Source organism: Delphinus delphis, chromosome 6 (assembly GCF_949987515.2).
Source record: "Delphinus delphis chromosome 6, mDelDel1.2, whole genome shotgun sequence".
NCBI lineage: Eukaryota > Metazoa > Chordata > Mammalia > Artiodactyla > Delphinidae > Delphinus > Delphinus delphis.
The window spans coordinates 107,567,064-107,582,259 of NC_082688.1; the positions used below are offsets into that span (position 1 = coordinate 107,567,064).

At 46.3% G+C, this 15,196-nt stretch overlaps 1 protein-coding gene across 4 annotated transcripts in view; it reads left to right on the forward strand.

The window, feature by feature from the left end:
• The window catches only part of FDFT1 (farnesyl-diphosphate farnesyltransferase 1), a 43,512-nt gene that overhangs the window by 11,674 nt on the left and 16,642 nt on the right, over positions 1–15,196 (forward strand). For 3 of the 4 annotated variants that reach the window (XM_060015272.1, XM_060015270.1, XM_060015271.1), the window contains 4 exons: positions 4,626–4,723; positions 5,518–5,701; positions 10,485–10,613; positions 14,570–14,761. In XM_060015272.1, coding sequence (XP_059871255.1) covers positions 4,719–4,723; positions 5,518–5,701; positions 10,485–10,613; positions 14,570–14,761 — 510 coding nt within the window. In that variant the 5' untranslated portion in view covers positions 4,626–4,718. Of the gene's footprint in view, positions 1–4,277; positions 4,724–5,517; positions 5,702–10,484; positions 10,614–14,569; positions 14,762–15,196 lie in introns of those variants that run through there. The other variant, XM_060015269.1, reaches the window with a different exon arrangement.

Sequence of the window (15,196 nt, forward strand, 5' to 3'; positions counted from 1 at the left end):
GTTGCATGCTTGATATTATTCTGGGTGCTGGGATAAAACGGTGAACCAAATAGGTGAAGACCTTGCTTTTGCGAATCGTACATTCTAATAGAAGAGAGAGAGAAGGGAAAAAAAGCAAATATACAATATTTCAGGTGGAGAGAAGTACTACAAAGGAAAATGATAGAAGGGCAAGGGAGCTGAGTGTCTGAAGTCAGGGGACACAATTTATAGGGTTGTGATTTGGGTCCAGAGACTTCTCTGTGTCACATTTTCTTCTCTATGAAATAAGACTTGGAAAAAATGGTAGCATTGGATACCTCTAGAGAGGCAAGTGGGTGGCCACAGTAAGGGGTAGGGGTAAGACTTTTCACAGTATAATCTTTTAAATTTTTTAAAAAGTGAGACCTGGGCTATTTCCTCTCCTAGCGCTAAGATTTGATGAGCAATGCAGTACAGTACTATTTTGTTAGTTGTAGTTTTCCTGAGCCGTTTTTAACCCCCCATGAACCATTTTTAAAATATAGCTGAGTATACCTCTAGTTAGAGGAAACATAGGAAAAACCATTTTCCTTCACTTAACATTACCTTAGTTTCTCTCTTGGGTAACGAAGAAGCTGGGGGAAAAAAATTACCCTTAGCAGACATGGAGGGCTGAGATTATTTCAGTCACAGAAGGATTTGGCTGTAGGAGTTCAGGGTTCCCTAAATTGACTTATCCTGAATTTTTAGGAGCATATAAGTAAATCTGGCATCATACTACCACCTGCAAGTTATGTGACATCACTAAGAGAGCACATAATGGAAAAACTCAGTGTTTTGTAATCATGCAGTTCTGGCTTCTATCAAGTCTAAATCCTATTACTTAGACTAATGTCTATGAAGTTTAATCCTGACTCTATTCCTTTTGGTGATTTAACGTCCAGCAACAGGTTCTTCCTCCGTATAATAGAGACAGTGGATCACAATCTGTCAATCACAATTTCCCAACTCCAAAATGGTCTGAAAACAAAGAGGTTTTTAATAAGTCTGGCTCAAGGTCACTTGGCAGTACAATGTGCTCTGATATATGATAAAGTGATCCCACTTAGTATAACTATTCAAAATGTTTTGCTGAGGAAGTGTCGATAATCAGTTACAGGGAGCCATTCCACAATGACAGGCTGTATGTGCATTTCATTGCCTGTCTTCTAAAACACTCCAGATTCTGAATTGTGCTACACATCTGGCCATGAAGACCTTGGGTGGACTGCAGGTCCGTATCACGTCATCTTTAAAAGGTTGCGTAATGTTTGTATTGTGCTTGGCATGTAGTAGCTGCCCAGCAAGTGGCAGGTATTACTCTTGCTGTTACGTAACTTCATTTCTCAAGTTTGTGAGGTTTTCCCTCCCTTCTCAGGGAGCCTGTGTTACTTAATCTGAATGGAAGGCCGTGGGGCGGGTTGGTTTCCGTCCACTTGTGGAACTGTCTTTCAGGTGGAGCCCCAGTCGTGGGAGGACAGTCCTGTCCTTCTCACCACTGCACACTCTTCCTCTCAATGCCCTTCATCCCTGTTTTCTCTCACTGGAGAGTTCTTGTGAGCACGCTCATCTCAGCAAAGAAAAACATCAGGAGGCTCTAGGGACAGGCCACAGTAGCTTTAGCTTTTTATTTAAAAAATTTTTTTTTCCGTTAGCTCATGGGAAGCAAGCAATGGAAATATTTTTAACAGTGGTGTTTTCCATAGTGTGTTTCATAGTTATATCTCCCTGTATGTTCTTGGCAATTTGAGGAAATTATTGTTACAGAATGAGGTATTGACACAAATAGGTGCCAGGAAAAAAGAATGATGGGGTAAGGAGATGCAAAGTGATTTCGTGACCTCGCTCCAGTGGTTAAGAACCCGCCTGCCGATGCAGGGGACATGGGTTCAAGCCCTGGTCCGGGAAGATCCCACATGCCGCGGAGCAACTAAGCCCGTACGCCACAACTACTGAGGCTGTGCTCTGGACCCTGTGAGCCACAACTACTGAGTCCACGTGCCACAACTACTGAAGCCCGCGCACCTAGAGCCCGTGCTCCGCAACAAGAGAAGCCCCCGCAATAAGAAGCCCGCGCACCGCAACGAAGAGTAGCCCCCGCTCATCGCAACTAGTGAAAGCCTGCGAGCAGCAACGAAGAGCCAACGCAGCCAAAAATAAAATAAATAAATTTATATTAAAAAAAAAAGACAAGGATGACTGCTTTAAAAAAAGAAGAGTGGAGAAGGTGTGTTGGAAAGGAGGGGGGACACCTTCAAGATTGTTGCTCTTCAGAACGAGTGCGACGATCCTTTTTTTGTTAATATGTAAATTTATTTATTTATTTTTGGCTGTGTTGGGTCTTCGTTGCTTCGCGCGGGCTTTCTCCAGTTGCAGCGAGCAGGGGCTGCTCTTCGTTGCGGTGCGCGGGCTTCTCATTGCGGTGGCTTCTCTTGTTGCAGAGCACGGGCTCTAGGCATGGGGGCTTCAGTAGTTGTGGTGCGTGGCCTCAGTAGTTGCGGCTTGCAGGCTCTAGAGCGCAGGCTCAGTAGTTGTGGCGCACGGGCTTAGCTGCTCTGTGGCATGTGGGATCTTCCTGGACCAGAGCTCCAACCTGTGTCCCCTGCATTAGCAGGTGGATTCTTAACCACTGCGCCACCAGGGAAGTCCCAATGTGTGATGCACCTTTGACATCAGCCCCCAAACCCTTAGTTGTATCCGGGGATTAAAACATTTGGCAGTGCAGTGAAAGGAATCATTGTGGCCTGATAACAACAGTTGTATGTGAAGAGCTGGCTTAGAGGTCAGAAAAGAGCTGTTATTCTGTTCCTTCTATTTTATTGTGAAGTCTTGCCTCTCCACATTTTGATAGGGAAGGAGTTGGTGAATTGTTTTTAAATACTCTTTGAACTTATTCATTTACTCATCCGACCTTCACTGAGTATTTTTATATGCCAGACTGTATGTACAAAATGATTTTACTAATATATGGTGCTTAGTAAATGTTAATTTTTACTATTTTTTTAATTGAACTTGGCAATAATTTCTCATGGTTATGTGATTTAAAAAGAAAAGCTTTATTCTCTTGACAGAAGAACATGTATCCATGGTAGGAAATAAACACATATGAAAAGAAGATAGTTCACCTGGACCCCAGCAGGGTCCCAAGGTTCACTGTTCACATTCCCAAGTGACTATGGGATTTCCATATACATACATATATATGTATATATACACATGTATATGTGTGTACATATATTTATTTTAAACCATCCCCCCTGTTGTTAGATATTGCAAATGTTTCCCGCTTCTCTCAGAAAGAGAGTGGGGGAGACTTGGGGGGGTGGTATATGGGGACTCTGTATTTTCCACTCAATTTTCCCTGAACCTAAAACTGCTCTAAAATATAAAGTCTCCATAAAAAAATATACAAAACAGCCAGCAATTCTTTCTGATATGCTTGCATATCAGAACATGGCTTTTTTTTTTTCTGGAAAAACAGTTTTTGTCTTCCTTAGGGAAGAGTTAATAAGATTCATAAAGATCGTTACAGCTCACTGATTTGAAAGGGAAAGATGATCAGAAATCTTAAAAGGAATAGCTAGCTTTCCAGAGGATAATAGAGGTTTAACAGGTGTTAAAGGAAAACCAGAACTGGACAGTAGTTAAAGGGGTGAAATCAGATTTCATTCAGAAAAGCAACTGCAATAGAGGAAAGAGACCTCAGTATAGAACTGGGCTCGGTTCCGAATACAACAAGGAGCAGAGTGTGGGTGTGGGTGGATGGAAAGGTACTAAGAGGAAACCTCTGGGGTAAGGGGCATTCTGCTGAAACGACCTACCGGGATTCTTGCTGGAGGCAGGTCAGGGCGCCGGGATGGTGGGAGAAGAGGAAGTTCGGGTCAGATGGTGCAGTGATCATACATGACGGATGAGGGATTCTGGCTAAACCAATTTAGCAGAGTTCTTGCTAAAGCTGAGCGACGCAAAAGATAAACATAGAAGTACAAAGGTGGAGGATTGAGGAGCCTGACTAAAGTTTGGCCGAGGAGAGATTGGGGTTCCGTCAACAGCCTGCGGGTTCTGGGCAGAAGGGGAACAAGGTGAGGAAGGCGCGGGTGGTGAGCCATAGGCCGCGGGGCGGGGCTCGCATCTGGGCGGGGTGGGCGGGGCTGGCCGCGGGGCGTGTGGGGCGGTGCTCGGCTCGCACGTGGGCGGGCGGGGCTCGGCTCGCACGTGGGCGGGCGGGGCGGCGGACGCCAGCTCACTGCTCCGCCTCTCCAAGCCTATTGCGGTGGAGCAAGAGCCGGTCCCGCCCTTCGGTGGGCGCCCCTCCGCTCCTCTCGGGTCTATGGAGGAAAAACGGCGCTGGCCCCGCGGTTCCCATGGCCGCAGTCGCCTGCGGCACCAAGGCCATGTCCCTTTTCAAGCGGACCTTGGTGCTGAGCCCCGGCGCGGCGCCCAGGGGCGCGGGCACTCCGCCGCGCGGCTGCCCCTTGCCCCCCGCCGCTTGGCCCACCAAGGACCGGCCGCGGGGAGAGGGCGTGTGCGGCCGGCTGCGGAGCCCCGCGGTAGCCGGCCGCTCGCCCCAGCCCCACTCCAGCCCCTCCGCGTCTCCCACCGCCGTGTGTCTCCTCTGCCCGCAGGACTCGCTCAGCAGCAGCTTGAAAACTTGTTACAAGTACTTGAATCAGACCAGTCGCAGTTTCGCAGCTGTTATCCAGGCGCTGGATGGGGAAATGCGGTGAGTGGCGCAGGCAGCTCTTTGTGACCTGGGGGAAGAAAACTGCTACGGGCCATTCGAAGCCACTTTTTGACACGGCCCCTCGCGTTGCTGTCGCCGTGCTTGTGGCGTAGCCTGAACAGGCCCCGGTGGGTGAAGGAAATGTTCGGGGTTGAAACACGCCTGTGTTTACTTTAGAATGCCCTTCCAGGCACCTGGCCATCTCATAGCTTCCCTGCAGGCCCAGCTCTTTCAGGGAGGGGGAGGGGATGTTTATTAACTTTTTTTAGTGCTGGCAGCTGGACCTGTCTCTAAGCGGCTCATGCATTTTCCTTGGCTTCGCTTATGCTACTTTGCATTTCTAGTATATTGGGTTAATTCTTCTGAAGTTGCCTCTGTGCAGATTATGTATATGACTTAGCCGTTAGGTATGATAGTATTGATAGTGAGAAGTTATTGTGTCTTTTGACTTTATCTGCAAAATAATAGTTCCTTCCAAATGGTCTGCTGGTCTTTCTACAGTTGTGCTGCATTAGTTAAATGTTTACTCATTGTGGGAGTAGTAGTGACGTGCAGCTGGCAGGTTCTTTCTTTATTTTTATAAATAAACTACAGAAGTCCATTGCTCCCATCTGAGAAAGAGAAGCCAAGAAGTTGCATTAAGTACGAAAAGTTTTGGATATCCTTTCATAGTTCTGTAGAGTTAAGGGTGTAGGAGGGTTTAGAAAATGGCCCAGCAAAAATGAGATGTGATTTTAAAACAAATATCTTTGAACGTTTGTTCCAATGTATTGATAGTTATTCCTTTCTTACAGCCATGCAGTATGCATATTTTATCTGGTTCTCCGAGCGCTGGACACTCTGGAAGATGACATGACCATCAGTATAGAAAGAAAGGTCCCCCTGTTACACAACTTCCACTCGTACCTTTATGAGCCCGACTGGCGGTTCACGGAGAGCAAGGAGAAGGACCGACAAGTCCTGGAGGACTTTCCAACGGTAGTGGGACTAACGGGATGCAGTCGTGCGCATGATTGGTGGGGTGGCCGTCAGCTGGCCTGTGTGCCTGGCGGGAACTGCAAAACCAGCAGTTTCAGGGCAGTGTAGCATAATGTGGCAATGGTGCGTCTCAAGCCAGACTGCCTGGGTTGGCGGCCCCATGCTCCCACTCATTAACTGGTGCTGCGTTACATAGCCTGCCTGTGCCTCTGTTTCTTCATCGGTAAGACAGAGAGAATAATGGTCCCTGCCTCCCAGTGTGGTTGTGAGGATGGAAAGAGTTAACGTAGGTGGAGCTCTTAGGTGTTAGCTGCTACTGTCATTACCAGGATGTTGTTGGGAAGTCCAGCCTTCCTTCCTGTGGAAAGAGTACTCCAGTGCCAGTGTCGTGAAAGATGGGTTCTCCAGCCAGTGCACCCGAGAACGCAGCCTAGGTGTGTCGCGCTGCTGGCCTCTGGGGCACCCTGAACCTGGTGGTGTGCTGTGCAGCTGCAGCTCATGATGGGTGGCAGCTGTGGGGTAGGGCGTGGGCTCTTCGCAGCTGAGCTGAGGACTGAAGCAGGATGATCTCTGCCACCTGCAGCTGTGTGAGCCTGGACACACCCCTTAATTTCCTTGTGCCTCAGTTTCCTCATTTGTAAAGTTAGAGCTGCGAGGCCTGAATGAGTTCATACATGTAGAGTACTTAGAATAGTGTTCTGTAAATATTGGGTATTTAGTCCACTCAGTTGGAGTTAAGTGGGTTCTAATTAAAATCTTGAGCTTTAGAAGATCCCACAAATTCCGGTTGCTGAGGGTTAGGTGTACAGTGAGTGGGTTTGGGGCGAGGGCCTCCCTCACACAGCACTGCTCTCAGATAGGGGCAAGAAGGGCTCTTCCCCCTCCCCTCACTTATTTATTTTTCTTAAGTCCATCTTTTTTTTTTTTGGCCGCGCGGTGTGGCATGCGAGATCTTAGTTCCCCAACCAGGGTTCGAACCTGTGCCCCCTGCATTGGGAGCCCAGAGTCGTAACCACTGGACTGCCAGGGAAGTCCCTTCCTGCCCCTCACTTTAGAGGGCCCCCCTCTGGGCCACCTCACCCTCAAGGGGGGCCGTGGGAGCGTGCCTGCCCCGAGCTTGTGCAGCTCCCCTTGTAGACCATCTTCTGGGGGTCTGGGGTTGCGTGCCCCTAATTCCCTGAGACACCCCACACACACACCGACTTGCAGTCCATTTCCTGGGGCCCATTTCCTCCAGGGTGTACTGTGCACCAGTGACCGTGACCCTTGGCCTGAGGGTGGCTCTTCAGGAGGGTCGTGGGTGAAGCTTGACCCTGCTGTCTGGGGTGTCCTTACACACGAGTGTGAGATTCCTCCTCCTGGCAGTCTCTGCACTATTTAATTTTGGAACAGAAGCCTGAGGGGCCAAGAATTGTAAATTCACACCCGAGTCCTCCAGGTGGTTGTGAAGGTATGTTTGTCAGGGTGGGAGAAGAGAACATACTGCACTTGGTAAGTTACTAGCTCGCTTGATGGTTTAAGATTTTGAGCCACATGGCGTGTGGCCACCGTTGTGCCCTTGCCGCAGGCCCGGTGGAAGGTGGGGCTGAGCCTCCACGGGGCCTTCTAACCGAGTGAAGTGGCTGAAGGCTTCCTCTGGTCAGCATTGACATGGGACCTGGGGCTGTAATAAGGCTTCAGTGCTCATTAGTTGATACCAGGCTTTCTAGAACACTCATTGTATATTAGGGGTTAAATTAGAGTGCATCTTTTTCACCTGGTACTAGTGGAGACTGGTAGTCTTAGAGATCTACCTCCAAACACAGCTTGAGAAATAAGAAAGGGTTACTTTTAAATGATGATGGCAATAATAGCGTACATTTATTGAGTTATGAGTTACGAAATGTATTTCGTTATTGGTTTATCATTTGCTTTATTTAATATTAATATAGTTTTAACATGTAATGGACGTGATACACTGTTAACCACGTGTGTATAGATAAGGAAACTGAGACATAGAGATTTAAGCCCCTTGCCTCAAATCACCTGTGAAGTTAAGTGGCAGAACCAGGATTCAAACACAAAAGGCCTACATCCAGAACCCTTGTGCTTAATCCCTGGCACACTCTACTGCCCCTTTAAAAAATCGTTAAAAATAAAACTTTGCATATAGGTGAAGGTAGCATCACCCAGTGTTTTGGTGGTCTTTTTTTTTTCCTTTGGCTGTGTTGGCTCTTCATTGCTGCGCGTGGGCTTTCTCTAGTTGTAGCGAGCAGGGGCTACTCTTTGTTGCTGTGCACGGGCTTCTTACTGCGGTGGCTTCTCTTGTTGTGGAGCACAGGCTCTAGGCACACGGGCTTCAGTAGTTGTGGCTTGCAGGCTCAGTAGTTGTGGCACATGGGCTTAGTGGCAGTTCTTTTAATATTAGAAATATTAATTCTTTATCTGCAGTGTAAATTCCAAATATTTTTTCCACCTTTTCACCTGCCTTTTTTCACCTTAAAAGCACTTGGTTCTAGGAAACCATTTTTTTAAAAATATTTTTTTAAACTAAATAAATAAATTTATTTATTTACTTTTGGCTGCGTTGGGCCTTCATTGCTGTGTGTGGTCTTTCTCTAGTTGTGGCGAGCAGGGGCTACTCTCTGTTGCGGTGCGCGGGCTTCTCATTGCGGTGGCTTCTCTTGTTGAGGAGCATGGGCTCTAGGCACACGGGCTTCAGTAGTTGTGGCACGCGGGCTCAGTAGTTGTGACTTGTGGGCTCTGGAGCGCAGGCTCAGTAGTTGTGGTGCACAGGCTTAGTTGCTCTGCGGCGTGTGGGATCTTCCTGGACCAGGGCTCTAACCCGTGTCCCCTGCACGGGCAGGTGGATTCTTATCCACTGTGCCACCAGGGAAGCCCCACCCAGTGTTTTGATCATAACACCCCAAGGTTTATAATCAGGGAGATTTCTGTGTACATGCTCCCCTTGCCCCTGCTTCGGGGCTGGCCTTTCTCCATTGTACCAGTGGACTCCCCGTGGTGTCCTTCCTTCTCGTACTTGGAATCACTAGAGAGTGACCCCGGGACCTAGAAGTGTACTGTAGCTGGGAAACAGAATTCCCTGGAGGGACAAGGAAAAGCCCCTCCTGGCTGACCTCGCGGGCAGAGCTGCCTGGGGGAGTCGGGCCCCTCCCTCCCCACCCTCCCTCAGGTTTCTGGGAGAACGTAGAGCTCTTCATGGTCACTCCTCCTTAGATATTTTTGTTTTCATGTTTTGAATTATATAATGATGTAGTAAGTACCAAGGAGTTGAAGTTGGTTCACATCCAGCAGTGAAGTGTTTATTTTGGAGCCTTTGTTTTCAAGCCTGAGCTGCTCCTCCCCCAGCTCGCTGGCCTTTCCCCTCTTATAAATAGAACTGACCCAGCCTGGGATCTGTTGAAAGACCAGGTCCTTGGGAGATTCAGGGATTCACATGACCTTTGGTAGAGCTGTTCGTTTGCTTCAGTCCACGTGGGAATTACCTTTTGGCTCTGTCTTGGAACAGCTGTTCTGTAGAGAAGAGTTCTGGAGAGATCAGTTTGGTTTTATGGAATTTGGGGGTTTAACAGTTTATGTTTATCAGAATAATCCTAAAGGATCTTAGACTTCTGAACCCCTTCAGTGCCCTGCAACCCTCTGGGTTTCTCTCAGGTCCTTAAATTTAGGTGTTCCTTGAGGGAGTTTTTCTAACCTTTCTGTAAACATAGACCAGGTATTTCTCACACTTCGGAAGCTTAGCAAAGTCTATTCACTGTTTTCAGTATTGTGTGTTGATAGCATGTTATTTGAGAAGTTTCATGGTGTTTCATTGGGTTGGCTAAAAAGTTCGTTCTGGTTTTTCTGTAAGATGGGATGAAAACCCGAACAAACTTTTTGCCCAACCCAGTATATTCTATTTTGATAACCTACAGACACTTCTTTGAACTTAAGCAAGATACTTGTACAGTAGCAGTGACTTTTAAGAACATCAATAGTACTTTTCGACATTAAAGCTTGGGCTATGAAAAATAAATGTTGGATAGCCTGCTGCAGATTGAACTAAACTGAGTTGTTTAAGGAATTAGAAAGTGTAGCCTTATAGTAGGGAGACACTGTAGCTTCATGGTATGAATTCGGGAACTGAGGATAGACAGTGGTTGGCTGGTCTCCTTGCTAGAACATAAGCTCTGGGGGCGGAGTTTCTGGTCATCTCCCGGCTGTGCATTCCCAGTGCCCACAACAATGCTTGTTGCATAGGAAGTGGCCAAGACATGTTTGCACAAATGAATCTTCATTATCATGAGGCTTGTCTGAAAATGAGGCATTCTTCCTAAAATTCTTACACATATGTCCAGTTTTATGTTGAATTATCTCATTGCTCATTAGGTGGGAAGATGAGCGTATAATAAGACTATGAATCTTCTTTTTTTGGGGTGGGGGGGCCTTGCCCCAAGGCTTGTGGGATCTTAGTTCCCTGACTAGGGGTTGAACCCGGGCCCTCAGCAGTGAGAGCTCAGAGTCCTAACCCCTGGACCACCAGGGAATTCCCTGAATCTTATTTTGAGTCTAGAAACTTTAGCATTTCTGTACCTTTCTATTTTAATATTTATGAAATTTGCCGAACTTATTCTATATGTAGAAAGCTAGCATAACCTAGATGTTAGACTTACAGCTGGATCGTTTGGGAGTCTTCCCTAATGCGTTCTGTTGTTGCTTTGCTTTATGATCTGTAGGTACCCTGTTGGTGCCCAGTTTTAATACGTGTTTCAAATTTTCTGTTTTTTTATGACCTCCATTTCAGATCTCCCTGGAGTTTCGAAATCTGGCTGAGAAATACCAAACAGTGATTGTTGACATTTGCCGGAAGATGGGATTTGGGATGGCAGAGTTTCTGGATAAGCGTGTGATGTCTGAACGGGAGTGGGACAAGGTTAGTGTCCCTGTGGAGCCTTGTCGGTGTGAGTGGCACTGATGAACTGGCAGTGCTCACCATGACATTCGGGCCGAGGGACAAGGGATGGTTGTAATGTCTCCACATAAACACTTAATAGGGGCTTACGTGTCATCATACCTGGAATAATCGTTGCTCTGGGGAGTTTATTGTCAAGTTAGGCCAGGGGTCCCCAACCCCTGGGCCATGGACCGGTACAGGTCCACAGCCCGTTAGGAACCGGGCCGCACAGCAGGAGGTGCACGGTGGGCGAGCGAGCGAAGCTTCATCTGCCGCTCCCCGTCGCTTGCATTAGCCATCCCCCACACCCCCACTCTGTCCGTGGAAAAACTGTCTTCCACGAAACTGGTCCCTGGTGCCAAATAGGTTGGGGACCACTGAGTTAGGCCAAAGCAGATATAACTCGTCCCAGAGGTGCAAACATTAAGCTGATGAAAGTGTCTCTGACTTGCTGTGAAATTTGAGGTTAATGACCAAATTATTGCATGTAATATAGAGACATCAATAGTTTTCACATCTTAAAATGTGTCTTCTATGTTTTTTTCCTTTACTGAGCACGTGTGTGTGTTTCTGAGTCATTTCCAGTTCCTTCATAACACAAGCTTACTTTTTTTTAAATGAAATTTGGGTTTCTTTTCGGTTTTTTTGGGTTTTTTTTGTTTTTTTGCGGTACGCGGGCCTCTCACTGTTGTGGCCTCTCCCGTCGCGGAGCACAGGCTCCGGATGCGCAGGCTCAACGGCCATGGCTCACGGGCCTGGCCGTTCCGCGGCATGTGGGATCTTCCCGGACCACGGCACGAACCCGTGTCCCCTGCATCGGCAGGCGAACTCTCAACCACCGCGCCACCAGGGAAGCCCCTCTTTTCGTTTTTAACATTTCTTTATTTAGGCTGTGCTGGCTCTTACTTGCGGAATGCTGGGTCTTCAGTTGTGGCATGCGGGATCTAGTTCCTCAACCAGGGATTGAGCTCAAGCCCCTTGCATTGGGAGTGCAGAGTCTTAGCCACTGGACCACCAGGGAGTCCCCACGAGCTTACTTTTAAATTCAGGGCCACCTTGGCCCCATTTACTTAGGAGTAGGTATCAGACTGTTAAATTGTATTCTGTGTCTGTTTCCTCAGAAACAAAACGGTTCACGAGGATCCCAAGGCATTAACTTGGATCATAGTTGCATTATGCTGAGGAGTGAGTGCCTTTCTAATACCCACACCTCCTTCCCCATCATCTTTTCATAGAAATAAGATGATGCGAGAGGTTCTAGGTTTCTCGACGTCCACCTACCTCTTCTTATGGTGCTTGTAGATGCACATACATGGAGGTACACGAAGGAGCCCTGGGGGGCCCAGGTTGTCTTCCTCTAGGGACAGAGCAGCTGGAAAGGGCTGTGAGAGCAGATGATGTGGCAGATACAATTATACTGGCTTTCATTTGGCCAGAGGTTATCCCTGACCAGCAGCTGTGAACGATGTTGGCCAGGGGTTGGGGAGAGCTTGCTTCTGTGGACAAAGTGACGTAATTGACTACGGGGACTAAACTTGACTCAAAATACAAGATAGGAGGGGAGGGGGTCTTGCCCATTTTCCATAGGAATGGCCTCTGTGAGACTTACTCATCACCTCAGTGGAAGCAGAGACATTTTAAACGTCTAAACTGCGTACATATTTTGTGTCTCTAATAGTGTTTAGGTTAGGATCCCAAAAGAGATGCTACTGCATATTCATCGAGTGAGTGTAGGTCCAAGGTCTGGCCTCCTCATTTTTCACGACTCAAAACTTGATGACAGCATCTTTGGAACTGGTGGTTTATGCTCCACAAGTTAGTGTGAGTGTGGCTGCTGCTAGAATATCAGTTTATGAATTTAAAGTTAAAGCTGAAACTCCTGGCCATGAACCAGCGCTGGTTATCAGCACAGTAACTTCCTTTTCTGCCATGCAGATCTATTCAGGAAACTTAATTATAGGCTGTTGAGTAGAAGTTCGGATCAGATAAAACTGAATACTTGTAAATATTTTTCTTTTCCTTCAACTTGAGAGGAAAATGAATACCTCCATTCTAGGAGTATTTCTACCCAAAGAACTGTTATCTTAAAATATACTTTTCCTTGGACAGCAATATGGATGTTGTAATGTAATATGTAATGTTTTTTATTAATTTCTAATAAGTCTTTTAAAAATTTCTTGTAGTTGTCCACAGCTGCTTTCTCTCTGATTTCAGCATATCTTTACTCTTTCCAGATCCTTCCTCTCCTGGAACATATTTCAAGTGCTTTTTCTACCATTTCATCGTACCCCTTGATTAGTCTGTGACTTTGTATTACTTTCTTTTTTAAAAAAAATTAATTAGTTACTTAATTTTTGGCTGCGTTGGGTCATCGTTGCTGCGCACGGGCTTTCTCTAGTTGCGGCGAGCGGGGACTACTCTTCATTGTGGTGCGCGGGCTTCTCATTGCGGTGGCTTCTCTTGTTGCAGAGCACGGGCTCTAGGCATGCGGGCTTCAGTAGCCATAGCACACGGGCTCAGTGGTTGTGGCGCATGGGCTTAGTTGCTCCGTGGCGTGTGGATCTTCCCAGACCAGGGCTCAAACGCTTGTCCCCTGCATTGGAAGGCAGATTCTTAACCACTGCACCACCAGGGAAGCCCTGTATTACTTTAAACCAGAGACACTCTCTACTCTGGTCTTCCCCTAACTCTGCTGCAGAGGGTACCTTCATTAACTCCTCTTCACTTCTTAAGTTGTCTAGTGGACATTCATTTTATAAACGTATTGCTTTAAGTAATACAATATTGTAAATCAACTATATTTCAATTTAAAAACAAAGAGTATTCCATTGAGTTGTCTTGGAATACCCTTCTCCGGGGAGGACAGCTTTGACAAACCACTTGTATAGAAAGAAACTTCTCTGACAATTAAGATTTACATTTACTCAGACTTCATTTGAGAGAAAGGCAAGAGTTTTAGCAAAGTTGTTCAACCTGCCTCTGAAGCCGTATGGCTTGGCTGAGAATCCCTGGCCTCTGACGCGCCAGATGAGTGATCTTGTGCAAGTGAAGTGATGTCTCTGTGCCTCAGTTTCTACATCTGCACAATGGTGATAATTAGTGAATGTGCCCCAGAAGATGTTTGTGAGGACCGAATATGCAGCATGCTTAAAACACATCATTGAGGACTTCCCTGGTGGTCCAGTGGGTAAGACTCCGCGCTCCCACTGTAAGGGACCTGGGTTCGAACTCCGGTAAGGAGCTAGATCCCACATGCATGCCGCAACTAAGAAACCTGCATGCCTCAACCAAAGATCTTACATGCCACAACTGAAGATCCCGAGTGTCGCAACTAAGACCCAGCACAGCCTAAATAAATAAATTTAAAAAACTTTAAAAAAAATGAGTGAAAAACTTAGGAAAGTATATTTAAAAAATAAATAAAACACATCCTTGTTATGTAAAAAAACAAAGTAGTACCACTACGTTCTTTTACTTAATGAGGATTTTGAGACACTGCAAGATCTTAAAATGTCTTCAAGATTAAATTCTGCTTAGTATTCTAGTTTCTGTTAGAATATTCCTTATTCCCTCAAGGCCTTCACTCCCAATTTGGGATATCAAAAAGTTTACTGTACTAGTTTATTTTTTCAATAACCTTTTATTCTAGAAGCAGTGCATGTGCATTGTACAGATATAGAAAATACAGTAAAAAATAAAATAAAAAAAATAGAAACATCACATGAGCCAGAGATCACCTTTGTTAAGTCTTTTGTGCACATCCTTCTTGGAATGTTTTTTACTCTTTACATGTACATGGTATATAATGTGGTTGTTTTAAGCAAAATGAGATCTTTTACGTTCTTTTTGGAACCTGGTTTTTATAGCTAATCTGTAGCATTTCTGTTTTAGTAAAAGTTTCATTATTAAAGTACTTGAAAAATCATCTTTTACAGTACTGTCACTATGTTGCTGGGCTGGTGGGAATTGGCCTTTCTCGTCTGTTCTCGGCCTCAGAGTTAGAAGATCCCTTAATTGGTGAAGACACAGACCTTGCCAACTCTATGGGCCTGTTTCTGCAGAAAACAAACATCATCCGTGATTATCTGGAAGACCAGCGAGAAGGAAGAGAGTTTTGGCCTCAAGAGGTAATAGGTTCAGGGGATTTGGGGAGAAACAATTTTGAATGCTCTCTGACAACAAAACATGAAACCCTTTTGGTTGCAAGTGACAGAAACACAAATCAAGCTCCCTTAGACAGCATAGGAGACGGTGTAGACTAGGTTAGGATTTAGTCTGCTTCAGGGGGACGGGCTGCATCCAGGGATTCAGACTGTGTAATAAGACTTTGTCCCCTTTCTACCTCTTGGACAGGCTTTGTCCAGTGGTGGGTATAACGTCCCATGACTCACTCATAGGCTTGGTTCCTATGCCCATCCTTTAATCAGTTAGTAGCCAGAGCATTGAGCACTCAGTCTAGACCTGGAGTATGTCTGCCCACACATGTAGAATGGATTTCCTCCAAGAAAGAAGGACTCGGTGGCAAGAAGGGGCACCAGATGGGCACCCACTACAGATGTTCA